The sequence below is a fragment of the Diadema antillarum genome, unplaced genomic scaffold, assembly GCF_040938485.1.
Source record: "Diadema antillarum isolate AM-2024a unplaced genomic scaffold, OU_Dant_1.0 seq00000885_RagTag, whole genome shotgun sequence".
NCBI classification, from domain to species: Eukaryota; Metazoa; Echinodermata; class Echinoidea; order Diadematoida; family Diadematidae; genus Diadema; species Diadema antillarum.
The window spans coordinates 44,829-72,500 of record NW_027271749.1 but is presented as its reverse complement, the minus strand read 5'-3'; the positions used below and the strand labels follow the sequence as shown (position 1 = coordinate 72,500).

The 27,672-nt window shown below is 38.3% G+C and overlaps 1 protein-coding gene across 4 annotated transcripts in view; it reads left to right on the top strand.

The window, feature by feature from the left end:
• The window catches only part of LOC139740805 (histamine N-methyltransferase A-like), a 58,137-nt gene extending 30,690 nt beyond the window's left edge, over window positions 1-27,447 (top strand). For 3 of the 4 annotated variants that reach the window (XM_071651377.1, XM_071651378.1, XM_071651376.1), the window contains 4 exons: window positions 13,882-14,086; window positions 16,357-16,532; window positions 23,321-23,483; window positions 26,474-27,447. In XM_071651377.1, the coding sequence (XP_071507478.1) occupies window positions 13,882-14,086; window positions 16,357-16,532; window positions 23,321-23,483; window positions 26,474-26,904 (975 nt within the window). In that variant the 3' untranslated portion in view covers window positions 26,905-27,447. Of the gene's footprint in view, window positions 1-9,419; window positions 9,695-13,881; window positions 14,087-16,356; window positions 16,533-23,320; window positions 23,484-26,473 lie in introns of all 4 variants that reach the window. The other variant, XM_071651379.1, reaches the window with a different exon arrangement.
• Window positions 27,448-27,672: the final 225 nt, after the last annotated feature.

The following is a 27,672-nucleotide window of genomic DNA, read 5'->3' as shown; positions in this document are numbered from 1 at the left end:
GGGGACCTAATATCGAATCAAAAAATTGTTGCAGTAAAAGACGCCGTTTTGCTTTTGACTCTCCGAATATCATGCTCTCGCTACGATATACATATTTTATATTTGTACCTTTCACTTTTCTTGTCCGCTCTGCAATGTGACAAATATTATCTATTAACTGTACTGTGTATAATCAGCCACTGTACAAAAACTCTGCATCCCCATTATCTGACCCTGTTCTTTATTCACTTCGATATTTTGGTAGTATTATATGTATAAAGCCATATTTTAAGTCACGGCTACGATATGAACAGCTTTGTACCAAAGTCATAACACGACATTAGTACAGCTGTACTACAATCTGCAACAGAAACAATTCCACATGCATGTCACTTTGAAAATAGCTTATCATTATTACTTCCATTGACCACCTGGTCTATGTCCAACGTCATTTCGCCGACTTCATATTCTTGGTCTTTGATTTTTTTTTCTTTTTTAGTCTATATCTATTTTGTCTAATTTTCCATTCTTTTTCACGCTTATTCATCGCACCATATAGAAATCATACGAAGACTATGTAATTACTGCATGGACAAGGTGGATGATAAACTGATTAAAACGTAGCCTATGTGCCTATTGGATCAAATGGACGATGTTTGTTACTAGTATTCCGGAAGTTGGTTAATCCAAAAATAAAGTCAGGTTCGTTTTTCCGAATGTTTATTAATCTTAAAATGAAATGAGATTCGTTAATCCGAAAATGAAAAAAAAAAATGGGTAATAACAAACTTTCGGAATTTCAAAACTCATTTCGTTCTCGGAATTTCGAAACTCATTTCGTTTTCGGAATAGCGAACCTTGATTCGGAATTCTAGTACATTTTTATTCATCTACATACAGTTAAATAAGAAAAAGTAAATAAATGGAAAATGGGATGCTTTACGGCCTCTTTCTGTAGAAGACCGACATATCTGTGCGTACTCAGAATTAAGAGTCCAGGGGATGAGAAACCCACTCTTTCTTCTTCATCGGAAGTTGTTGATTTATATCTCTTTACGTCTATTACGTATCATGATTCAAAGATAGCATACACACACACACACACATGTAACACACAAAATGACAGAATATAGGGCCTACCTGGGCTGGAATGAGGGATTTTCTTTTAGGCTGTCACTTTCGCGCCTGTCAAGGTCTGCAAGACAGTGTTGCCAGATGGTGATTTCGGTAACCAAAAAGGGTGAAATTTGGTGATTTTTGAAGTTGTTTGGTGACAAAATTTTAGCCTGGTAACCAAATCAAAATTTGGTGATTTTTGGTTATTTTTTGGTGGTTATGAGACAAATGAAAAATAATCACACTAATTGAAAACGAAAGTGCATTTTGCCCAAAGTTTTCCCCTTATTTCCTTAGAATCATAACATGTGCCCTTTTTTTTTTGTCACTGAACACACACAAACACGAGTCATATATCCCAACACATCGTAAACATTTTGCATTTAGTCTGTGTGACAACGGTGCGCCGTAAATTGCACCGAGACTCGCGCAGAGTGTTTGATAAAGGTTTATTGACATAATTTTGTCTTGAATTTAAGCCTTACCTACGCTTTTCCAAATTTGGTGATTTTTTATGGCTTTTGGTGATTTTTCACATACCTTTTGGTGATTTTGCTCTGTTGGGACCTGGCAACGCTGCTGCAAGAGGCCTATTGCGTATCAAATAATCATGTGACGGGAAATAGGTCGTACAAAATATAACTCAAATTTGTCCTATGCTGAAGATGTCATTCTTAGTCATTTTCTTTTCAGTTAAATTCAACTACTGCTCAGCTTCAAGCACATATTCGACCCTTAGCGACAGGGGTTAGGAGGGCGTACAGATAAGCACATCCTATCCTCCCGTTCTTGCATACGTTTAATTTATAAGCAACAAAACTATTCTTATCGTACTAGTGAAGAAATGAACCATAGCAGGAAACTTCCCCATAAGAGAACGACGAATACGAACTGCAACTAAATAAACAGATAATTTGGTATTTGAAGGGCTTTCTGTTTATTGTTTTAATACAGCCAAACTTTTACACACACAAAAAAAGGCATAAGTGGAGCACTCAACGCTGGCGAGATATCCATGCTCTGATTTGTTGATGAATGAGATATATTTCGACTTCACTTTGTCCAGCTCCATCCCCGTCCAACACATTAATGTCGAGGAAAGACTCCATGAACGGGACCGAGTTTGAGAAAGACAGTCATGATAGTGGTGCGTTTGCAAAGTTAATCGCCCAGAATCTTTCTCGAGTATAGAGCGTCTGGCATAATTGAAGTCATCTTCATGGCGGTCAGATTACAATGACGACTCTGTCTCTTCACAAGGTATTTCGTCACTCGAGATATTCTGAACCGAGCTCATCTGGGGGCATTTCATGAAGCATTGTGGTCGGATATTTTTCTGGCAAACTAATCTAATTTCTTTGTTTATTTTTTATTTTTATTTTTTTTTCAATTCAATTCAAATTTTCAATTCAATTTGATGGAAATGAAAATAAATTTGAATCTTAACATGATAGAAACTGCTGGAAAATCACGCAAAGCTTTCATATCCCCTGCGAGACAATCATCGCAGTTGCGCCCTATCATGGCTAAACATGATACTAGTATTAAAGCGACGCTCGTGTATTAATTCAAGATACCTGCGATATGTATAGCAGCGTGATCTTTAACAAGCTGGAAAAAAAACCACAATTCTACCCGTTCCACGTCCCGAAGACTGTTTCCCAGATCTTTGAAGTGGTCCACAGTAGGACATGATGCAAAAAAGAGGGGTTTTTTCCCGCCCCACTGCCTAACCTCTTGCAGCCCCACGACGATCCCCAATTCAAAGTTCTCATACTGGTCGTGTAGTTGTATCAGATGCTAATGCTCTTCAACATCAAAGTGAAAAAAAGGCACCAACTGTGCTCAAGCTGTGAAATTTTCATATCAATACCTTCACCAAATGTTTTGAAGATAATTATAGTACATGTAGCTGGCTGTGTTGAGGATGTCGTTCCGTGTTATACATGAGGAATGAATCATCACTAGGGTCAGGTAGGGAATAAAAATGGTTAAAGAGCGACTCGATCAGCAGAACAAAAAAAAAAATAAAAATGTCCATATTAAAAACCACAAACAAGCTTGCGCAACTGTCAGATCAGAGACCGCTTAAATTATGTTATGTTTTTGTTTTGTTTTTTTATTTTCGGGGTAGGTTTATGAAAAACTTTACACAATTTTTTTTTGTGTGTGTGCATTGCCACTGTGAGGTGGTAGATCTGTGACTCTGAGAGTGTAAGTGTATTATGTCAGAGTCTAAACGTTACTATCGTTAGGTGTCTGTATCCATTCAGATTATTCAATAAACGTACTTTATCATGATAAATATATTGGGCCTACCATTCGACCTTCGTTGCCCTGGCTAGATATTTAACGTTAGCATTTTACTTCATTACTATCATATTCAGGGCTGCCAACAATGGAAACTATTTGAGAGTGAGACTCCCATAGGCCAATGCTATAATTTAGGAGTCAAAATGAGTGAGATCAATAGAAATGCATGCAAATGAAATAAAGTTTTAGAGTGAGAAAGGACCAAAATGAGTGAGTCTCACTCTCAATGAGTGAGAGTTGGCAGCCCTGCATATTATAGAACTTTAATAGGATCTAGAAATTCTAACGAGTTAGACTATTAACGTTAGAGTCTATTAAGTTAGACGTCTAGACATTTGTTGTAAAATTGTTGCAGTGTTACTGTCACTGTAGGCCTATCACGAATCATAGTAGTAGTACGATCTCTTTGGAGGGCATTCCTAGTACCAGTAACGTTAGAACCTAGATCTATGGTCTACGGATTCTTGTACTAAAGTATAAGTAGAGATCAAGAACGTTTGTAGTCCAACATAACAGCACGTACCGGTACTAGCATTGTTAGAGCCCATTATAAGAGGTTCTTATCAGAGCTTAAGTTAGAAGCCATGCTATTCTAACGTGGAGACTATATTCGAACGTTAGGTACAATCTAACATAGACACAAGTAAACGATCTAAAACTTAACAAGTAACAGTAGACATGACTCATTGTACACATTGACTGGAGTCTAGAGTTATGGAACGTTACGTCTAACGTGCCTAGTAGAATCTAGTCCTGCTACGTAGTGCTAAATTCTAGATCTGCTAGGTTCAACGTTGGAATGTTTATAGATCTAGTATCAAGGTGAGAGTTTTAAGCCTAGCAAAAAGGCTAACTAATAATCGTTAGACCTAAACTAGGCGATCTATTACGACTAACGTTAGATTCCTTGCAACAATATGCCTATAAACGTTCTCGCTACGGTACTAACAACGGCTATGGGTTAGTAATACCGTAGATACCGGTACAGTGTCTACTAAACTACGCTATTAAACGTTAACGTTAGATTTTTGTTTAATTTTATATTGTTAGTCAGTTCAGATACGCATCTAACTTGTTAGTTAGAGATCTAACTTCCTAGAGTTTTAATAAGTCTTAGAAAAACGAGCTTAAACAGTTAGACTTTTCTGGTTTCTTACCTGTTTCAGAGTCCTTTGAATTCTCAGACTTGATTCGAACCTTGTCATGGAATAGAGAAAACTCTTTTGCTGTGCCTTGATGGATCCAGCAGCTGTTCAGTTGCATGTTGCATGACGTAATCAGCAATACAAGCGACACACTCGCGAGGAATAATGCGAGAAAAGTCAATCTCACTGGCCGTCTGATCTTGCCTGACCTGACAAAGCAACATGACAGTTCGTAAAGTGAAGACCGATTTCTCCTTTGCATGGTAGTTGACTTATTGAGCCGAATGACGTGCAACACTACTATAACGACGTTTGAAGAAAAGAAAAGTGTTTGAATCTTTTCCGTCGCTACTACCTAGCAGTACGTAGGCCCTACGGTAACATGATTGTTACACACACGGGTACACAACACGTGGGCGGATATGCACGGTACGCCGGATACTGAGTACTCAAGCATACAACAGTACACGTGCATACATACGCGCATGTAGATTTTGAGTGGGATACCGATACCCAGCATACAGTACTGTACACGTGCATACATACGCGCATGTAGATTTTGAGTGGGATCTATCTACACATGGGAAGACGTTACGCGCAGTCAGTTCAAGAGGAGTGACCTACTTACGAGTATTGTAAACAAAAGTCCCACAAACACAACTAATAACAATAATAATAATAATAATAATAATAATAATAATAATAATAATAGTGGCTACTTGTATAGCGCACAGGTCCACTTTTCAGTGCTCATGGCGCTTCAAAAATGAAAAGATATCAAATATTTACGTGCATATACATATTCAAACATTTCAACAAATAAGAAAATGGTAAACAAAAACAAATATATAAAGAATACAACATATACCAATTAAAAATACAATATTGATCCAATATTAATAACATACAGCAATTACAGTCCTCAGTATGAAAGGAACAGATAAGTTTTAAGTTTGGATTTGAATGACTCTGTAGATGACAGTTCCCTTAACTGAAGAGGTAACTGATTCTACAATTTTGGTCCCATAACGGAAAAAGCACGATCACCATACCCATGTTTTACTCTGGGTGTTTGGAGTAAGAATGCATCTGATGATGAACGTAGCCTTCGTGCCGGATTGTATTTTTGAACAGAATTACTTATGTATATTGGGGAAAAAGAATGAACTACACTTGATAATGAATGTTTATGAGTGCAGTGTACAGAAAAAGATGAAAATGTAATGATCCATTCAACGTTGAATGGATCAAAGATTTCATCTTTCACCGAATTAAATATTCTATCCATCGCACGAAAATGTCAAGTAAGAATTCATCTCATATCAGCCATCTTGGGATCTACACCCTACAAGCAATGCTTCTATGTAGATTCCTCATATTTCACATGGTTAAATCGTCTTAAATGCTGTACTTGACAATTCATCTATGCTTTTGTATTGTTATGTTTATGGTTTATTCATTTGTTGAAATGTGAAATATGAAACAATAAACAAACCCATTTATTATTTGTTTTATATAACGCCCAAAGTAGCTTCTTGTAATTTGATTTTATATCAATTAAGAAACAAGAGAGAATCTGAGGTCGAGAGAGTACGCTAGAGCGCCTGTACGCGAGCGGGTTGTACACACTGCAAACGCAAGCGTTTTCATTTTACACGCGTAGTGTGCCGGGCTCTCGGCGTTCTGCACTAGCAAATCGTATGGATCCAAGCATATGCACGGTGACGTCATAGTTGAATTAGCTAAATTGTTAATGTCAAACAGCCATCAAATGACATTTGTTTGATTGGTTGCTTCGATTTGACATTACTAGTACAAATGTATTCATCCAAAGAGATTTTGCTCCTCCCCACCACTGGGGAAAATCTCTTTGTATTCATCCCATTTCACTTTGACGTCATCATCCAAGCAATCGTGGCTCCATTTATCGTGCAATCCTACGATTTGCACCATTGTACGCTTGCCGAGAGCCGGCCCGGCACACTCCGCGTGTAAAACGCTTGCGTTTGCAGTGTTTATGCGACAGCGCGCTAGTGTACAACGTTGCCAGGTCTCAACAGAGCAAATTTTCAGCAAAATCACCAAAAAGGCATGTGATAAATCACCAAAAGCCATCAAAAATCACCAAATTTGGAAAAGTGTAGGTAAGGCTTCAATTTCGAGACAAAACGATGTCAATAAACCTTTATCAAACACTGTGCGAGTCTCAGTGCAATTTACGGCGCGCGCGCCGTAGTCACACACACTCAAAGAGGTTCTTTATGTACATGTACTAGTATAAATAGAGTACTAGTAAGCGCTCACCATTCAGTGCGTACAAATGAAAACGGGGCCCCGGCCGCGTGTTTTTTTTAGACGGCACAGATTGGGGAAACTAAAAATCTATCGGGGACCCTAACCCTAACCCCAACCCTAACCCTAACCCTAACCATAACCATAACCAAAAACCCTAACCCAACATTTTTCCCATAGGTTTAACACGCGCCATGCCCCAATCTGTGCCGTCTTTAAAAAAAACGCGCCCCGGCCGCGGCCCCATCCACAGTGGCGCGCGCGCACGAAAGAGGTCGACTACGAAGCCTGAACCCGGAAGTGCCTATAGTAATACACGTAAAGTACGACTTCGGAGATTTCATTTCATTTCATTTCATTTCATTTCAATTTATTTTCATATTTCTCACATATATCACAATAAAGTATATAAATACGAAAATTATACAAAACATAATTTAGATGAGACTTCATCAGAATGTACAGAAGTTTGATTTGGTATAAACACGAGGTCTGTATGCATGCAAATTACACTGTGGTCATAATGCGAAAAAATATGATGGGGCCTCCGTAAAAGCATTAGCTTGTACAGCCGCAGGTCCCGTGAGTAATCAGATTAGGGGAAGTTTAAAGTACGGATGTTTTTTTAAGACCAACTATATCTGGGGAAACCGATTAAGACAAACAAAACAAAAAATCCAATTAAATAAAAATACAGAAAACAGAAAGGTCACATGTTGCAGCAGTGAACAACAACTGCAGATGGGGTTGGGTTGGAAAATTCATTCTAATTCTAAGGAAAATCAATATTTGGCCATATGCCTTTGTAAGAGAGATACACTCTCAACACAGTATACGTGTTTTGATGAAGAAAGGACTTGCTCTACATTGATTATGAAGCCAAAATTGCCAAACAGGCATTCATGCATTCATACTACATAAAGATTGCAGAAAGGTACAGTGTAGCCATACTCTTTGGTATTGAAGTACTGATTTCACATAATATATGTCACTTAAAAACACCAGGCACACATACAACACACACTCCCATACACATACAAAAACACATTCCCATAAACACCCACACACCCACAACAAACACACACACTCACAACAAACACACACATACGCACACTCATGTACACACCTATCCACTTTTTTCAAATTTGAACACACACACACACACACACACACACTCACACAACACAATTTATGAAATTATCCAACAAAAATTAGTGTCAAGCTTTGACTTTGATATAATACGAAACTCAAAAGTGACTTCATCAGTATTAAATTTAAATCGACCTGAAAAGCATGTTTTTGAAAAATGATAATCCTTTCCTTCAGAGCTGAAACATGAATGTGATGGGTGTATAGAAAGATCAAATCGTCGGCATATGAAAAAGCGTCACTCAACATTTGGCCCAAGAACCATCTTTTACCAAGTGCCTTATTGATGAAGAAGTCCGTCAATGTACAAACAAAACATAAATTACATGTTCAAGTTCGAGTTTATTTAATTCATTTCCAACAAGCAAATAATTAGAAATACAATGACACACTCGTATACACAGATGTCAGGAAATCAGTACCACATTGCGATGAACAGAATAACATTGTAAAAGAGATACAGGTAACAGAGAAGCAAATAACTGTTACGTCACTGTGATAGATGCATAAACAATATTGCTGGAAATGGAGGGGACTGCTAAAAAGCAGAGCTTGTAGAATGCAGTCCCCTCATAGAGAAAAAATATAATTGCAAAAAAGAAGAAGAAATAGAATCCCACTTTCCGGTTCAACTCAATCGGTTGGGCATGCAAAAATTAGAGTAAATCCCGCACCATCCAGTGTGATTCTCTTATCTATATTATACATTTTATTCAGTAGCAACTTACATTATTTGGTATTTGCTTGAATGTATCAGTGAAGAATGACACTGTAATTTATAACCGAGACCTCATATACTACGCAGAGCTCGCACTTCATCACCTCAGCATTTAATATAATGTATTCCTGTATTGCATCAAAACATCTGGCTAATAGCTCGACAATTTGATACAGAATTTGATTTCGGTGGTGTAAGCAAAATTAGGCCATTCCAGTCGGAGTGTATCCAATGATATTTCAATAACTATCATTTGATTATATTTTACTTTAATAGTGGCAATACAGTATACTATCGCCAGGATCTCGGACGGTTGTTCCATTGACATACCGAATTTCGTAATGCGGTAACCTTCGGGCTTGCTTGGGTCAAACTGGGTCAAGTCAATGCAGGTATACAAGAACCAAAATAAATGAATACAAAACCTCTATTTTGAGCCGATAAATTCCGGAAAACTGTTCTATTGTCATCGCAGTACATATTGTACGATTTACCGTCTTATATGTGTAAGTCGTTTTTTTTTCTTTCATATCTTGCAGTTGTAAAATTCTAAGGTTTTTTTTTTCTCTCTCTCCCTCTATAAGCTCTCTCAATTGAAGAAAGATTAGAACGCAATTGAAATCGAAACGAAAACAAAAACTAAAAGTCAGTAGAACGTGCAAAACCCGAGTCAAGGCTGTTTGATGTTGTGCTTTCTTCAAATCCAGCTTCTTCATACAGTTCGGATTCTTGCATGACAGGGGGAAATCGCTTGTCGCTTCTTCTTTGGAAAAATAGTGAAGTCACAGGAATTAGATAAACAAAATGAGGGCAAGTAAACAACCGGCGAGGGCGGCATGACCAAATGGGATGGCCGAGTTGGACACCGAGTAGGTGTGGGACGATTCTTTTGGGTATATCAAGTGTCCATTTGAGTTTACAACGAGTAAACAGACAGTACATCAGATGATGAGCCATGACTGACATCAAAGAGGAAACTGCAGTGAGTATATTTTAGGCATATGGTTCAAGCACGATGTCACTCTCAGTTTTACTTCGATAAGAATATATCCAAATAATGGGAGTTTCACTAAATTCTGTCAATTATTAAAGTGAATTGTCAAATTTTAACGTTTTCTGTGTTTTTCCCAAACATCAATTTTTTTTTTTTTTTGGTCTTAAACACCTGTAAAAAAAAGAAGGAAGAGGGGATAATGTCATCAGTTCATAACTAGCAATTATATACTTTTCGTACATAGATATATCAAAAAGTCTTTTTTTCGGTCGTTAATGTAGCAATTACAACAAATCCTCCTCAATATCTTATTTTCCGTTCATTCATAATCATAGCCGTGCAACACCATACAAAAAATGATTTGCGATGAATACTACATTTTATGTTTTTAGGGAAATTTTGTGCATTTGCGTTCAAGTCAGTAAAAATTTTGTAAGGCAGTGACATCATCACAACGAATATTATATATATATATATATATATATATATATATATGTAATAAAAATGTGCATTTACTATGTGGTTGTGATCACTATCACTCTTTTGCGCAAACATTATTGATCTCTGGAGTCCCATAACTGTCTTGTTTTTATTTCTGTGGAAACTTCTGACATACTTTTGTTTTATTTTGCTCCGTCAAAATAATGAATGGCATTGCACTGTAACTTAAGTCTTAAAAACAATTTTGGTGATTTTACTTCATTTGAATAATGATAATGATGATACGATGCATAATGTATATAGCGTCTGCAATCATCATCGAACGCTGTGCATATAGTTTGCAAGAGAATTAAAAAAAAAAACGGCCGTCATTTCCAGCTTCTGATACTAGTAGTTGATTTGAATAAAATGACAGACGGTTCAAAGGGAGGAGAGCATAAAGACTTCTAATCTTTATGTTTAACTGTGCTGGCGTTAGGGTGCATAATAATATAAAACCAATATTCTTAGAGCACTCTTGATGTTGACGAGATAACTATAACTGCAAACACTTCTCGTATAAAGCTCTATTGAAACACGGTTTAGTACGTTGATGACCCATTTCTTTCTTGCAGTGAAACGCGCATTGGAAATGATATAACTGTTTGAATATATCAAGATCCTAGTTGAAAATATTGTGATTATTTTTAATCTGATTGATTTCAATACTAAATGCATGATGGTGGAAACTACACACAAATATGTTGGCATTTTCTTGTAAAATGCAGGAATGTCTATGCCGAGTATCAGTTACATGGTAAACTTTATACGTGTTACTCTATTTTGTAGGTGGCTAAAATTTCCCATGCACATGATAGCTATTGTTCGAATTCGGTCTAATTTACAATTGGTGACGAAATCGTATTCCTGGGCAACCGGAATATTCTTTATACAACATACTGTTTTCTTTCTGTGTATAGACGCCTTCCGTTGTGTATATTGTTCAGGAGTGTTATCCAAGCTGTATGACCTTATGAGTACCTGAGAACTGCTAATCTCATTGATACGGAATGATCTCATTGTTATCCTCTCTCTCCGACTGTGAGCCCAGCTAGAATATAGATATGACTTTTCAGTAAGAATTTCGATTGCTCTGTTTGACTGCTACAACCATTAAACTTGTGCGAGTAAGAAATTGTGTATGCGATATTATCTCTAATACGCAGGAGTAATTTGTCTTGTTCTGTGTAAGTGTGTGTGTGTGTGTGTGTGCTTTTTTTCAGTTGTTTGATTTAGCAGGAATTTAGAATTCCTGTTTCTTTTTAATCGACATCATGATGAATTTTCTTCTGACAGGCACAATGAATAAAATATTACAAAATCATTTTCATTTTCCACTTTTCCCCCATTTTTCTATTTTTATGTTCGCCAGTCAATGTATACCCTCTGCCGGTGCTTTATCTTCACAATTTCAGATTATATAACATCACCGTTAATTCCTTTCTGTTTCGGTAACAGTGCAGAAGCCACGAAATTTTAATCATAAAACATTAGGCCCTAATATTCTATAATCTGATTTACTAGAACCCCCCCCCCCCCGAAAGGGGAAATGGAAAGTCACTATCATGACATCACTGCTCATTTTTTTTTTCCTTTATAGCTGTGATCTAGTAAAATATGAGTGCAGGTCAGTGGAGACTAGTGAGTCGACTGTAAAGATAATTGAGTAGTTCAGGCACGACAAAACCGAAAGTCCATATAGCTCGAGCCATGTACATGTACCTCTCGCTGAGCGACCGCGTGGGACAGGCGCTTAATTGTGATGTCACAATGTCATGGTGCGCGTGCTTGCACCCCCATGGGAACAAAGGATGCGCGCGTGACATGACATTATGATATCGTTGCATGAATTTTTTTGTGTGTGCCTGTACATCGAAGTCCATTTAGCCTGGATCAGATTGCCCGAAAGTGAGAGAATCTGTGTTGAAAACAGAACCATCAAAGATGTGGCCCGACTAGTAAAGTGACTCGCCGTAGTCAGATGGGTCATCCCCGAGTGCAGCTTGCCATGGGGAACATCAGCTGCTGCAACGTGGGTGTTCTCTGTCAAAGGTGTGACAAGGTGAACAGGCGGTACGCCATGGGCTTGAGCCTTCTGAAGTAATTATACATTTTCATGAGCAGTAAAAACCCAGTAAGGTGTCAAGGGGCTAATATATGGGAAATCCAGTATAGCAAGTGCTATATATACTACTATATAGGGAACACAGTTCTTGGAAACGATGTGCCATAGACGTACGTAACACACACATACGCACACACACACACACGCACACACACACACAATTCTTCCGTTTGTTTGTTTATTTGTTTGTTTGTTTGTTTGATTGTTTGTTTGTTTGTTTGTTTGTTTGTTTTTGTTCTTATACCATTCCTACTTTTTATCATTATCTTTTTTGTGGGTTGGGGAGTCTATACCCTAGGATTTTAATTCCATGCCTTCACGCCCTTTCAATTTCTCACCTTGTGTATTTTGTCCGGATATAAGTTTGTTCATTCATTTGTGTGTTTGTGTCTTTACATTTCAACACGTTCGACGGCCAACCACTTGTTTCTAGCTAAAGTTTTCAAAACTGAGTCGACAAACTGTTAAAGAAGCCGCCCTTTTTCTTCTCACTGTTAACCAGTGACTTGTAATGTGAGGTATAAGCTGAAAAAATACTATCACAATTATATCTACGATCCAAAACAAAACGTTGTTTTGGTTTGTTATTTTCCTGTCAGGAACCGTACTACCCCATTAAACTGCAGTAGGCATACATTCGCACATTTTTTTTTAATTGTCTTCGCACTTTCAAACAGAAATGTATACTCATATCCGAACGTTTTATATAAGTATGCAAACAGGGTTACGTATACGTATATTATTTAGTTTCCCCTGAAAGTACTTTGGTGATTCTCCCTCTATATAGTGTTTCCTTGATGTCTAAATTTTGTTCTGAGTTGTCGTCATGTTACAAAGGTGTCCCCCATGAAAATAAAAGCCGTCAATTACAATTTGTTTTCGAACAAAAACATTCATTGGTATTTGTTAAGCAACAGTGGCCCGACCTTCTCTTTACATTAATTATCTATACCTTCCTTAAATGCCTTCTTCTTTACTATGTGTAAACTTGAGACACTCTTACTCTATCAAGTATAGTGTGTCATTTTCTGTTGTTAAATGACTGTCTACATTCCTCTGGTGTAGGCCACGGGGACCCAGTTTTAGTATACATGTATACTCTTCCCAAAGTCCAAGTACAACAGATATCCCGTTAGAGTTGCCTTATGTTCTTATTCTTGCGTCGATGTTTTTTTCTTTATCCCGACTGATTGACAAGGCGCCCTTCAACGCAATTAAACGCTGGCTATTTAGTGTTGTGTAATAAACCTTGATATAACCCCCCCCCCCCCGAAAAAAAAAAAACGATCACGGGCAGAATATACAAGAGGGGCTCAACAAGTCGTGGGTTCGAGTCCCATCCGAGGAACACACCGAGTTACCCTTACGTAAACTCTCTTCATCCATCTTTTTCCTGTGGCCATCTGTTCCTGTGTGACGCCATGATTTCTTTGAATGCAACGCAGACAGCAATATGGTTTTCGCCAGCTTGTTTAGCTCGCAGTGATAATAGTAATGATTTTCACATTCTCATGTTTCCCTCTCTCTCTCTCTTCCTTTCTGCCTTAAATTCACGATCCATCCATGACAGACCAGCCGACGTGACGCGGCCGTGACGACGATCCAGGAAAGCCACTACCTCGTCGCTCTCGGCGAGTTCATCCTCCGGTGCGACCAGGAGGAAGTGATGCTATCCTGGATTCGGAATCGATGCCCAAACATCCTCAACGTCCTTCCCATTGGCGAGAGCTCGAAGGCCAACCCCGTGCGAGTCATCGGCGTGGGATGTGGCAACGGTAATGTCCTCCAACAGCACTTTTTTTTCCATATAGGCCCGAATTCACGAAGGTGGTACAAATGAAACCATGGTTTAAACCATGGACAAAAACCATGGAGAGCCAAGTGTCGTACGGAATATTTCTTTACGAAATTGGTCATTTCGTCAACAAAATGACCGTTTCGTTAACGAAATTATCATATCGTGGACGAAATGTTTATTTAGTTGCAAAATGTTGTGATTTCGTTGCAAAATAATCATTTCATCGACGAAATGACTGTAACGAAATATTCCATGCGACACTTGGCGCTCCATGGTTTCATTTGTACCACCTTCGTGAATTCGGGCGAGTTTCAAGATAAAACTGTATTGCTTACTTGTCTATTTATCTAAAAACAAAGTTGATATTACTATAACTGTATCCACGTTTTGTTGAAACTTATGTGATTCAAAGTTCCTTAAAAACATTATGTATACTTATGTAAACGTTAATATTGCTTTGTATTACTTTATGTGGAAATAAAATCACTTGAATTGAATTGAATTGAACTGTTGATGAACGTGTGCACTAATACGTCATCAAGTGATCTTTTATAATTATGTTTTCAACTTCATATCATTAACAAACAACAACACCAACAGTGACAGTAATGAAACAAAATGTCTAACAATAATCTAATAAGTATATAAGTCATGTAAGTAAAAAGCTACGTTGACAGAAATAAGTCGCCTACTATGAAACAAACAGAATTAGACGGTAAAAATTGTAATGATGCTTGAAATGAAGTTATATCAAATTGTATTTTTCAAATGTTTTCATAAAACACTATCTCGTATCTCTGTCACAGAAAGAAAATAAAATAAAACGAAACAAAAAAACCCCAACAACTTAATTGAGATGATTTTATAGTCCCATTATAGTTTTCATTCTTGACATTCCATTTTTGACATGAATTCAAGGAAAAAAATATATATAAATATTTCAAATCATATGATATTCTATGTTATTCATTTTCGTTTACTATTTAGCAACGATAGCATTGTGGAGTGGAACACAAGTTGATATAAATGATGATTACTTCTCCACTTTTCCTTATTCACATCGATGGGAGACCTGCACACTTTTTAATTCATAAATTGTTATTGTGACTGATATCACCAGTGAAAACGATTTCATAAATATTTTTCTTTTTCAAATCCAGACGAAGCTTTTACTGTTTGTGTACACGACCTTACTTTTCTCTGTAAATCAAATAATATGAAATAAGGCCCCGTGTGTCTTTAGAGGTAGGACGATACAGCCTTTCGCACACTTTGAGGTATGAGATGCTGTGTGGTCAAACTCACGTTTTCGGAATGAAAAACAACAGAAACAACACACACACGTGTCATGTATAGCACATAATAATTATGTCCCTCTAATTTTCTTTCGTTACCACTCGGCAATGGATCATTCCTATAAATAGTTTCCAGCATGGAGGCCAGGAACCCTTATTCACCATATATATATATATATATATATATATATATATATATTTTAACCCTCTGGCACATATAGTTATAATCGTTTTGATATTTTGAGCACATTCTTAGGTGGTATACATACTCATTGACATGAAACAATATTTTGCAGGAGGCAGTATATACAGATGTATCTTTAATCATGCTTTTGTTAAAACACAATGACATAATTATACTCCTGGGTAAGCTTTCATTGCTTTTAAACAGCAACATGCAGACACCTATTTTTAAAGTGATGATGCTTTACAATACATGCTAGCCTAAAGTTTGACCCATCTTCCGGTCTGCTTTTGTTTTTGTTTGTTTTTTCATACTAACTCACACATGCGGAACGAAGCTGCCTTTGAGATCTTGTGCTGGAATTTCATGCAGGTGCGCATATCATATTATACGGATGTCGCCTAAAGCAAGGACGACATCCCTGTTTTCGAAATGCTGGTATAATCTTGAATAAATAACATCTTCCTCTTGTTAGTCTGTTTTCTAGCCTTTGGCAAATCGTTATTGTTATTATTAGTATTATTATCATTATTATTATCATCATTATTATTATCATATACTTGTATATTTCTATATAAACCAAAGGAATCCAGAAATATGCGAATAACACCTGATCAAACTATCAAAAGGAGAGCAATGAGTTGTTGCTACCCTCGCCTCATCTCCTTTGCAGATGCATTACTGTCGCCGATATCACCTTGTCATAAGAAATTACTGAGATTTTAAAGTTAACACATAAATATTCAATGCAATCTCGTCATGGTACAGGTATAATGGACGCCCAGATCCTGAGAGAGATGTGTGCGCTGAGCAGCCATATACACCAGACTGCAATCGAGCCGAACCAAGCAGAGCTCTTCCGCTTTAAAGAGAGGATAGCAAGCGACGACGGACTGAAATCAATATCGATAGAATGGACACAGACCACCACAGAATTGTTTGAGGTAAGCGATGGTCTTTGCAAAAACAATCGTCTCCATACAAATACAGATAATATTCCCACTTGAGTTAATAATGAGATTGACTATCACGTTTATTATCATCGTCAGTTCAAGATATTAAAACAACAATATATACAGGAAAAACAATCATGACAGTATTAAAACACTTGATATATTGCGCTTTTGTAATCGTTTTGGCTTTAATCATGATCACCATGATCAGTACTGTTTTGTTTATTAATTGTTGAGTCATTCGTGTCTTTTGGCTATGGTCTTACCGATATACTCCATTTAACATTTTCTTTAAACGCCTCCTTAAAAACGGTCTTTTTTGTTTTTACTCAAACGCTTTACCGAATAAAAAGAATTACTAGAATAGACAAAAATCAGGTTAAGGGACCGTAAGACTTATTTCCAAAGCGGAAAGAAGGAAAACATATTCCAGAAATAGTCAAATAAATCTCTGACAGATTTGAGTCAATCCTGCCCGAAAGAACTTTGACTCTTTTGTGTAATTATCCTCAGTACTTCCAGGCGCTTGATTAAATGAAATGTCATGTTTATTCTTAACCGAAAAATAACAATGCGCTAGGCAATATATGGTGCACCGCAAATCCTTAGAATAAATACTGACATTGATCGTGTCAATCTAGACTTTTGGCAGATGTCTGTGATATTGCTCTTGTGGTTAACTTCAGGGCATGGTATGGAACTAAATTCACCTCGTTTTTTTTTCTTTAAGTCCTAACCAGAAATCGTTTGAATTCCAAAGCCTTCACCTCTATAAAGTGACTAATTCTTCACAAATTACTCACGACGTGATCGTGTTATTACGAGACTGATATCAATCTAGCCCAAACAGTTTTCTTTTCGAGTGTCCAGTGCTGTCTTCTACAAATCATGGATAGTTTTTCCCCTCCTTTCTGTACAGTATAGCTCCTTATCACCATGCACGAGCAGATGTGTGTGTGTGCCGCGTGTGTGTACCTTTATGTGTGTGTGTTTCAGTCAATGTAGATGGAGAATTATACAGCTTTTTGTTGTTTCATTGTATTTCATCATCAACGACCGATAAACAGGAACGTTGTCTTGAACAACTCTGAAGTATTAAACAGCATCATTGCGCGCAGTTTATGAACATTTAATCATTTATATAGCGCTGCTATATGTGCTATAGTCTGAAATTATTCAATTTTCTCCTCCGTCTGCCCATCTCTTGTTCATTCGTCACTCTCTCTTTATGCATACTGTTTGCATAAATAGTGTGTGTGCCTAAGTTTATTTCTGTTTTGTAGTTATCAGTACGAAAACAATGCGCTCTTAACGCAATTGTCTGGGATTGTGTACCTTTTATTGTTTATTGTTGATAACCTTCCTATATTTGCTCTTATGTTTTGAGGTGTCATTATTTGCTTATTTCTATATCTAAAAAAAAAAAAGTATCATCCCGGCATTTTACCCGAGAGTATACCGGCGATGCCTTTCATGCTATCAGCAGCGTCACCCGCGAGCTCCCGGGGAAGTCTCGGTGAATTTTGCTAAGCATGAAAGGGGTATTAGTGTTTGGTGGTGGAGGTGATGGGAATCGAATATCATTTCTATCGCAGACAAGACTCCCGCTTTTCAACAAAACACGGCTTCATTCGTTGATGCATTTACACACGTTTCACCTCGCTTTAAATACGGATAAACAATTTACTCATCTATTTATTCATTTTTCATTTAATGTCCTTTTCCATTTTCATCAGAAACATATAAATATTTTCCAGAAATTGAATGCATAAATTACATCACAATGTATTATAAAAGAAATTTATAAGTTACTTTGTAGAATATTGAATGAATACGGAAATGCTGGAAATGGGAAGGAATGGTTAAAATGCTTGTAGGAGGCATTCCGCCGCACGTAATACAACAAATCAAATACATGAGTAATATACTGTTATAAATAAGAAGCGGAATTACGAAACAAAACGACGTAAAATTCCAACAAATTATGTAGTGTGAAGATAAAACGATAGAGGACTATTGCAAGACGAAAATTTGTGGATGGCTGGAGCCGCTCAGCAATAATTGCTTGATTGATAATGAGCTGCAAGTTAATAGCCGTCAACTCAAATACTGCAGAAAGAAACAGACTTAAAGTTGCAAAATAGCCACTGTGCCTTCATTAATTTTGTAAGAGCATTTACCTTTTTTCTCTTTTTCTATCAAGCAACCGGTTCCTTTTCACAAAGAGCGTTGAATTAATTGACATCTAATCATTCGCATCTGAGTTTATAGGCGCGATGCTATCTCCTCTTTTTGGCGCCAATTTGTTATTTCCCAGACATGATACTAGTAAACAAATTGTGTATATATACGGCCGTTCTTTGCAATTTTTGCAGTGCGTTTACTATTGAGTAAACAGCTCCATTTTTTTTAATTTGTTTTGAGTTTGTGCCCGTGGTAACCTTTTTTTATTTTAAATGATGATAGATAATCTAATTTGAACAGTATAAATATACAGTAATCTTAAAACTTCGAAAGGATTATGGCGGAAATCATTGATCTTAACAAATAATCCATTTAGATACAGCAACCAACGATGTAGGCCTATACCACACATAACCACTCAACGCTCTCTGAACACACAGTGCAAGATATACTAGTAGTAATGAAAAATGTGGTCTACTTGGTATCACACTTGCAAGTACTGTGCAAAATAGATGATTATCATCTTGTTCTGAGCGAGAACAAGCGATGAATATAGATCTTGCGATTATATCGGTCAAGAATGGCTGAACTAACAACAGAAGAGCAACTATAGAACTATTGGTGACAAAAAAGCAGAGGAAAGAGGTATCAATGTAGACGTATGGTAAAAATAAAGAAACGGTTAAAGGTAATAAAAAGAAAATACATAAAAAGAGTGAGGTAAGACTGAGAGAAAGAACTTTAAGTTTGATGGCATTTGTTTCCAGCAAGCAACATATTAAAGTTCAAATAACAATTCGACGAGTTCGTTCATGCTCGGGGGCACATCTCTTTTAAAGCAAAAGAAAATAGACACTTGTGGCTAGCGTGCCCTTAGTATAAATAAGTGCGATAATAAGGCAGTAATGTTCGGGTTCTAAGAGATAATGATATATACAGAAACAAAAATATTGGGACATGCAGGAACATCTAGGGACAAGGACATAGACAAAGACGGAGACGAAGAAAGAGAATTAAGGAAACGCAGGTGGACAGGAAAAAAGAGCTCCAATAGAGAGAGATACATAAAATGTACAGTAATACGGAGAAGATACAAGGAGGAAACAAGTAACCATGGTAACAGAGATAAAGAGACAGAGAGGGCTGGAAAAGTATGAGAGAAAGAAGAGCATAGCTTTATCTTCGATGAAACCACTGTTAAAGGGATGGTTATAGTATTGGTTAAAGTGAGGATTCAACTTTCAGCTTTTTGGGAGAGACTTAGAAATGACATTATGAAATATGAGAAAAGCACGCAATTTTAAGTGGCATTCAAAGTTTATTTGATGAAAAATGGTTTTGAAATGGATGAGATTTCCAAAAGTAAAGTAGAACAAAGCGACCCTATATGGGCCGTACCAGTCCTTTAAGGGTCGCTTTGTTTTGGATAGCTCAGCCATTTGAAAACTGATTTTCATCAAAGAAACTTTGAATTCCTCTTAAAAACCTGCACGAAGCACCATCTCAACCGAAACTGTATATCCCTTTGAAATACGAAAGATTGACACAATATTCTTCGGCCTGATTGAATTCGGATCTATCCTTCTGTTTTACTCCTTTCTTTTCTTTAACTTTAACTTTTCTCTTTCACCTCAAATTAAATATATTGATCTTCGCATCCTTTGGTAGACCCGATATCATTCCTTGATGTCGATGACTTGCTGTTTTTATTCAGTAAGAACGAAGACCGGTCTCCATCTCTCTCTCTCTCTCTCTCTCTCTCTCTCTCTCTCTCTCCCTCTTCATCTCCATCTCACCTCAAATAAAGCATCTCCCTTTGGAAGACCCGATGCCATTACTTGAGGGTTTTGTGTGTGTGTCTGAGTGTGTGTGTGTGTGTGTGTGTGTTCATTACTTTAGTACTGACTCCGCAAACATTTGTCCATAAACAGACTCTCAAAGGTCGACTATTTGAGACGATCTATAGTAGCTTTGTCACTGATGTTTACCAAGGACTTCATCGTGTTTTCCTGTATATGGAAAATATTAATTCCATGAATTTGACCCACAAGGATATCGATTTTCACTCCTTTGTGTTCTGTGCTTTATACTTGAGTTATCATTCATATTTGAAATAACAAATACGGCATATTTTCTCCCTTTCCTCCGTGCGTTCGGTTTGCCTTTTATGGTGGAGCGTGGAGGGTTTGTTACTCATCATTGAATTACATGAATGAGGGTATTACCGTCAAAGTCGGCTAATGCCGAGGACTTGCAAATTTACTCAGGGTGTTCTACGCATGCATGCTATGTTTGCTTACGTGATCTGTACTCAGGAGTGCTTGAGGATGCGTTTTTTGTTTTGTTTTTCTTTTTTTAATTCATCTGCTCTGGTGGAGTCATTCAAGCGCGGATGTTTCATTTTGAAGTGAACAATCTTTCTTGTTCTTGTATATGGGCGTATGCGCTCATGACTCTGTGTGCACATCAGATATTCTATCGTTGTACAATTTGTGCATGTTTACAATGTCTGCGTAGGTGTTGTTTTTTTAAGTTTAGTGTTTGTAGCTTCGTCTCGCTTACGTGTCTTTGCTATATCACCCATTCGTGTCGATCATGGTCCATTTCAATAACAACGATGTTATGCTTGCAATGGAATAAAAAAAGTCAGTTAAATAAAGACTGCTTGCTCTCTATTTGAGAGAGTTGTGTTTGTTCTGACTACACACACATACGCACTCACGCACACATACAGAATCTTAACAATTTCTAAATACTGATTTCAATAAAAGATCGCAGTTCTTCTTGATAAAAAGCAGATGTTCAAGACGATGAGCGAAAAACGTACATGCTTTTCTGTTTTGTTTTGTTTTTCCATCGCCTCTACTCCCATGGTTTACGAGATATGATATCCCGGTTTGGCGAGTGATTATGTACGATTTATTAATCAAAAACCAAAAAATAAAAAATAAAAATAGAGCTGCTGAAAACTGCTTATCCAATAGTGGGCAGCCAGTGGGATGAAAAAAATGGAGTCAAAACGGGCCTGAGCTTTCGAACCTAAAGGCCTTGTCACACCATTCCGGGCAAGCTACGCGGGCTTGTGGCGAGGAGGTAGTTTCCAGCACGTAGAAGATTTTCAGCGGGCGAACAAGAATGTTTGCAATTTTCATTCATGCCTTGTCATACTGTACGGGGGAACTTCTGCGGCTTGACTTGCGGGGAAACAAATTTACTCCCCGGAGCTCTCCGCAGTTGGTCCGCACCTGACAGTATCTAGCGCGTAGTTGCCCGGAGGTGCTCACGCAAGTCCGATTTAACCGCAGCCAAGTTTTGAGCATGACCAAAACTTTTTCCGGGTGAGTCGCGGGAATGCCCGTAGAGGTCCACGCAGAACGCCAGTTGGAGACCCTTCGCGGCAGTACTTCCCAGGCAATTCCCACGCAGGTACTTCGCAGTCCCGTATGCAGCCAAGATAATGAAATTCTGTGAGATTTCAGCCATTCCATTACATGAATTCCTTCACTGAGTTGTCAGCCCCCACGAGACTGGTACAGTATACTCGCAAGTATAACGCGTCCAGCAAGTAAGACACATGCGCTGACTCGCACAAATCCTTTTCCGCCCTCAGGAATGTCGGGTATGCTAGAAAATCCCTACACGTAACAAGCCCGAGTAGCTTGCCCGGAAAGGTGTGACAGGGCCTAAACACGGTTGCGGGTAAAAAAATATGCGTGCGCACCTCCGGGCGACTACTTTTGAGATACATGCTAGGTACTGTCATGTGCGGATCATCTACGTTGACCTCCAGGTAGTCAAAATTGTTCTTTGCAAGTCGCACGCAAGGCTGGTGTGACACGGCCTTTACAGACTATTCGTCAGAGGCAATATTACCAATTTTGCCTCTTATTTTGCATCTGACAAACATTCTACCAGGATTGTTGTTCATTTTCCATCCGTGAAGATGGCTGGATAGCCCATATTCAGCTACACTACGCTGGTCTTCCATGGGGTCCAGTTGGATGTGGGGTGGGACCACTTCACCGGGTTAGACACCCTGCTCTTTGCGATGAATGAATGAAGCGGGATCTTTTACGTGCATGAGCTGTGACTCTCTCATACACAGGACCTCCATTTTATGTCCTATCCGAGGGACAGAGTGTTTTGCCTCTTGCTAGAGGGGACGGTATGTTTACACACAACATTGCTCAGTCCAGACTCGGGTTCGAACCCGGGCCGCGTGATCGTGAGGCAGACGCGCTACCGACTGAGCCAACTCACCGCCCGAAAGCTCAGGTCGTTTTTTTTTCTCTCTCTCTCTCTTTTTTACTCCAGATCGTTGTTAATAAACATGCATTGTATATGTATAATGTGATTGTGTGTATTTTTTGTGTCTTTGTATGTTCGGATTTTGTTGAACATATTGAGCGTTTGTATGCCCATTGGCCAACGTTGTTATACGTGGGCCTATTTTGAGCGACAAGGAAAAAGATGTAGGCCTAATATAAAAGTACCTGACATGGAAAGTCGTTTGTGCCCAAGAAGGTCAATGTATGAACAAAAATAACCCGGTCTCTTTTTTTTTTTTTTTTTTTTTCTTTTTACTATACGTGCAGGTCACGATGAACCAGCGGGCTGCGAACGGGTCGTATCCCAGGGTCCACTTCGTACACATGCTGCAGATGCTGTATCACGCACGGGACATGGAGAAAACCATCGCGAACTACTACAGGGTGCTTCACGATGGTGGCGCTCTACTCATTACAATCGCTTCGAAAAGTAATTGCTTTGCTTGGTTTTCTTTCGTTCTATTCTGTCTGCTTTTGTCACCTTCATTGATATGCTTTTACTAGTTTGCTCGTCATGATAAAGCTGCGTTATAATTGAAGACTCAAGAAGAGACAGCATTATACTGTCATGAAGCCATCCCCTTTTAACGCGTTTATGTATCTTTATAATGATCATGCACGATCATCATCACCAATTCAAAAAAGAATGCCTAGAAAGTCGATTTCACTCAGAAAAGGTAACTCATCATTCTACTTACCAAAGAAATGGTTCCTATAAGTGGCATTTGTTAGGCTGCAAAAGGTTAATAGCGGGGATGTAGCAATAAAGTATATGTCCTGCGACAGTCAGAGACTGGCATGTATAGTAGGAAGAAATCTACGAAAGATACGCACAGGAAGTTGCATTGTCGGCTCCTGACATTATTTTGCTCTAGCTATGTATACGGAATTCCACATGAAATAATCACGGACAGCCTTTTTGGTTTGATACAAGGCTGCCATGAAACGTTACCTTATTTTTCATGAAAAGTCCCTTTAAGCGGCACAGGTGGTTTATACTTGGTGACCCATTCTACACAGGGTCGGGAAAAGGAAAGATGGAATTATTGATATCGAGTCCCCAAACTTTAAGATTGAACCTCTAATCAACAGCGATCACGGGGATTTTATGGTTCTTTGAAGCTACTTCGTCAAGGGAAATGAATGTGGTTCGATTTTTATGCTTGGGATCACATTGTACTCATTTGGGAAGGGTGAAAAGAAAACATAGATGACTACAGCAACAGGAAACGAAAAGACAGGAAATATGAAACGCGATTGTTATCGGCCTAGCACCTGACGTTGATTGCAATTGTCAGATGTGTGCAGAACTGATGATGGGCCCTGTGGGTTATACCAGAGGGGCTGGTATCACTACATTCGATGACTAACCACGCACTGAACATATTGGCAAACAATCTGAATTCTCATCTTACCACCAAGGCCCGGCATATATCGTTGACCTGCTTGGCTATTCTTGTTAAACCAAAGGGTTTAAAGGAGAAATCCAGTCCAAATATAAGTTAGTCTCCAAAGAAAAAGTAAATTCTTACGAGTTCAACGGTTAAAATTTTACTGAAATCAGATGAAAATAAACAAGTTATGACATTTTGAAATTTTGCTTATTTCTGCAGAACAGTTCTTGCACAGTGGATATGAATAATTGTAGTATGCAAATGAGTGAGCTAACCATGTCATAACTTCACAGTTTTCCGTTGATCATGTACAACCCCCCCCCCCCCCGAAAAATAAATGTTTCTGTAATTGAAGTCTGAAACATTATGTTCTTCCTGGTTGAATAACTTCAGAATAGTGATCAATTAGATATACCAGGATATGAACCTCGGGCATAATTGCGTTTGAATGAAAAACGGGAAATTTCAAAATGTATGTACAAAACATGATATGGCAAGTTGTGACAGAATAACATACTCACTTTCCATTTGCATAATATTCAAATTTACCACTCAAGAACTCTTTCCTAAACCATTAGAGAAACTCCAATATGTCATAACTTCCTTGCTTGTCACCCTATTTCGATCAAAATCTTACCGTTGAACTCGCAATAGGTCACTCTTTTGTATCAGACTAACCTGTATTATTTTGGACGAAATTTCCCCTTTAAGCTTGAAGCTCCTTGGTAAAACCTAAGTATGATTGATAACCACCCGCATGGCCAAGACGCGTACGTGTCACCCGTGTGCAATTATGATTGGCTGACAGTTAGTCTCCGATGATTTGATGTGCCTTGAAGTCAGTCGATGTTTGCGATTCAGTCTATACCGTGCAAATTTATGACCGGAGGAAGTTTCAAATCAAATTTAGAAGATAGCCTATCGTTGGCCTCTTACGAGGATTCAACGTTAAAGGAAACCCAAACCAAAAGAGAAATGTGGATTGAGTGAAAGCAGTAATATTAGTAGAACGCATCGGTGAAAGTTTCAGGAACATTGGACAATCGACGCAAAAGTTATGAATTGTTAAAGTTTTGGTGTTGGAACCACTAGATGAGACGACTACTTGAGTTTATAACATCATGACATGTGGACAATAAAAAAAATATTAAAACAATTCAACACGCTTTCTTTTTTTCTAGCATAATGAAAGAGCACTTGACTAACCGCTTGCAGAAAGCAGGGGGAATAATTACTATCCTCAACCATCAGTCATTATCAAATCAATGGAACATGTAATTTTATGAAAAATGATTTTGTTTGTGTGTGTGGAATTCCCTTAATATGTTCTTTATATTGTTGTCCGTACGTGGAGTTGTAAACTCTAGTAGTCTCCTTATACCTAGTGGTTACAACACCAAAACATCAAAAACTAATAACTTTTGCATCGATTGTCCGCTCTTCTTCAAACTTTCACTGGTGTGTTCTACTAATGTTGCTGCTTTCACTCAATCCACATTGTTCTTTGGGTTTGGGCTTTCTTTAATTCTGGTGATCCATGTTGACAGAAATAAAGGCCCCCTAAAAATCTTCGAAATTTGAGATAAGGCGAGTGAAAAACGATATACACGATGAAACTTTCGGCCGTGCATGCTAGCGTACCTTTATCACGTGACATCATGTTGCTGTGGACATTTTGAGAGTATAGATACTGTGTATGTGTCATTACACACGCACTCCCTCACCCGAAAAGTCATACAATCCTAGGATAATAAAGTCATCGAAATACAAATAGTCTTCAATATTTTCTTCATAAGCTGTGTCATAGTATGACTATTTCAAGGTCCCTAGTGGAGATCATGAGTGAATAATAAACATGCCAACGTTACCATGGTTACACCTGACCAAAGTGTCCCATTAATTAGTCTATCTATCTCACATTTATCCTGTATTGTTTGTTTGACTGATTATCCATTTTGTGGACTACTATTTTCCGTTAACGACTTGATCATACCACTCGTTATGATTGCTTTGCTTTGCTTTGCAGAAAATAATGAACTGTACAAGTCATTCCAGGGCCTGGAGTCGAAGCGGGGAAAACGAGAGCAGAAAAACAAGAAACGCTATAGTGACGATGTCATACGCGTCCTGCGACGTCTCGGGCTAAAGTACGACGTGGAGAACGTCGCCTATCACCTGGATATTACCCAGTGTTTCGACGAGAAGTCCGACAGCGGGCGACTCCTACTCGACTTCATCTGTCTGACCAACGCCGCGCAAGTATATCAAACGCTCCCCAATGCCGACCGCGAGCGGTTGATGAAGAGACTGGTCGATTCATGCGAGGAACATGCGGACGGGCGCGTAACTGTACGCCTAAGTTTTGACGCGATCGTCGTCAAGAAACGAGAGGGACAGAGTCTGCGCACAACCACGGAATCACTGTCACAGGCAGCCGACGCGCTTGGACGCGATTAGCTGGCGAACTGTCCTCCACATAGCAACCTGTGTTTTAAGTTATTCCTGTCTTAGCAACTGTATCTCTCCGACAAGGGTCGATATATGTGGGAGTGAAAATATAGCAGTAACTATCAATTTACGTTCGTATTCGTATTGGAATGATCAAATTATGTATTATATTCCCATAATCATCTATACATTTCGGGAGGCGTATATAAGCATTTTCATGATGGCATGCTTTCAAGTCCAATAGGAAGTGGTAGAACAGTGATCCAAGAATTGATCAAGTGCCAGCAAGTGACCCAGAAATAAAATGACAAAAGCAGATACCCAAATAACATGGAAAAGTGTTCCTGAAGAGAAATATTTGCTCATTAAATAACAGAAGATTTCAGCTTGTAGATTGAAAAGTGATGAGAGAAAGGCCTGTGGGGCCTAGCTGTTGCATAAAAGTTGAAGTTACTGACCACAATAGTAACTTTTATGCAACAGGCCCCAGGTGCTCATTCTAGTAAGGTCGATTGCCTGGATGACATTGCTTATGCTCTCCCTCAAGTTCTTTCGGTGCTATCATAACAAAAAAACAAAAAAAAATAGAAGCTTCAAATTGGCACCTCCTGCACTCTAAGACCGTCATGCCCATACATTCCCCCGCGAATGCGCTGATACGTGACTATTTAAGGACCTCACAATGATTTCCGTTATTATGATTATCGCACGTACAGCTGCGTATTCTGATCCATGAACCATTGTGCCGATATGAACATAACGTGAGGACGCGATTCC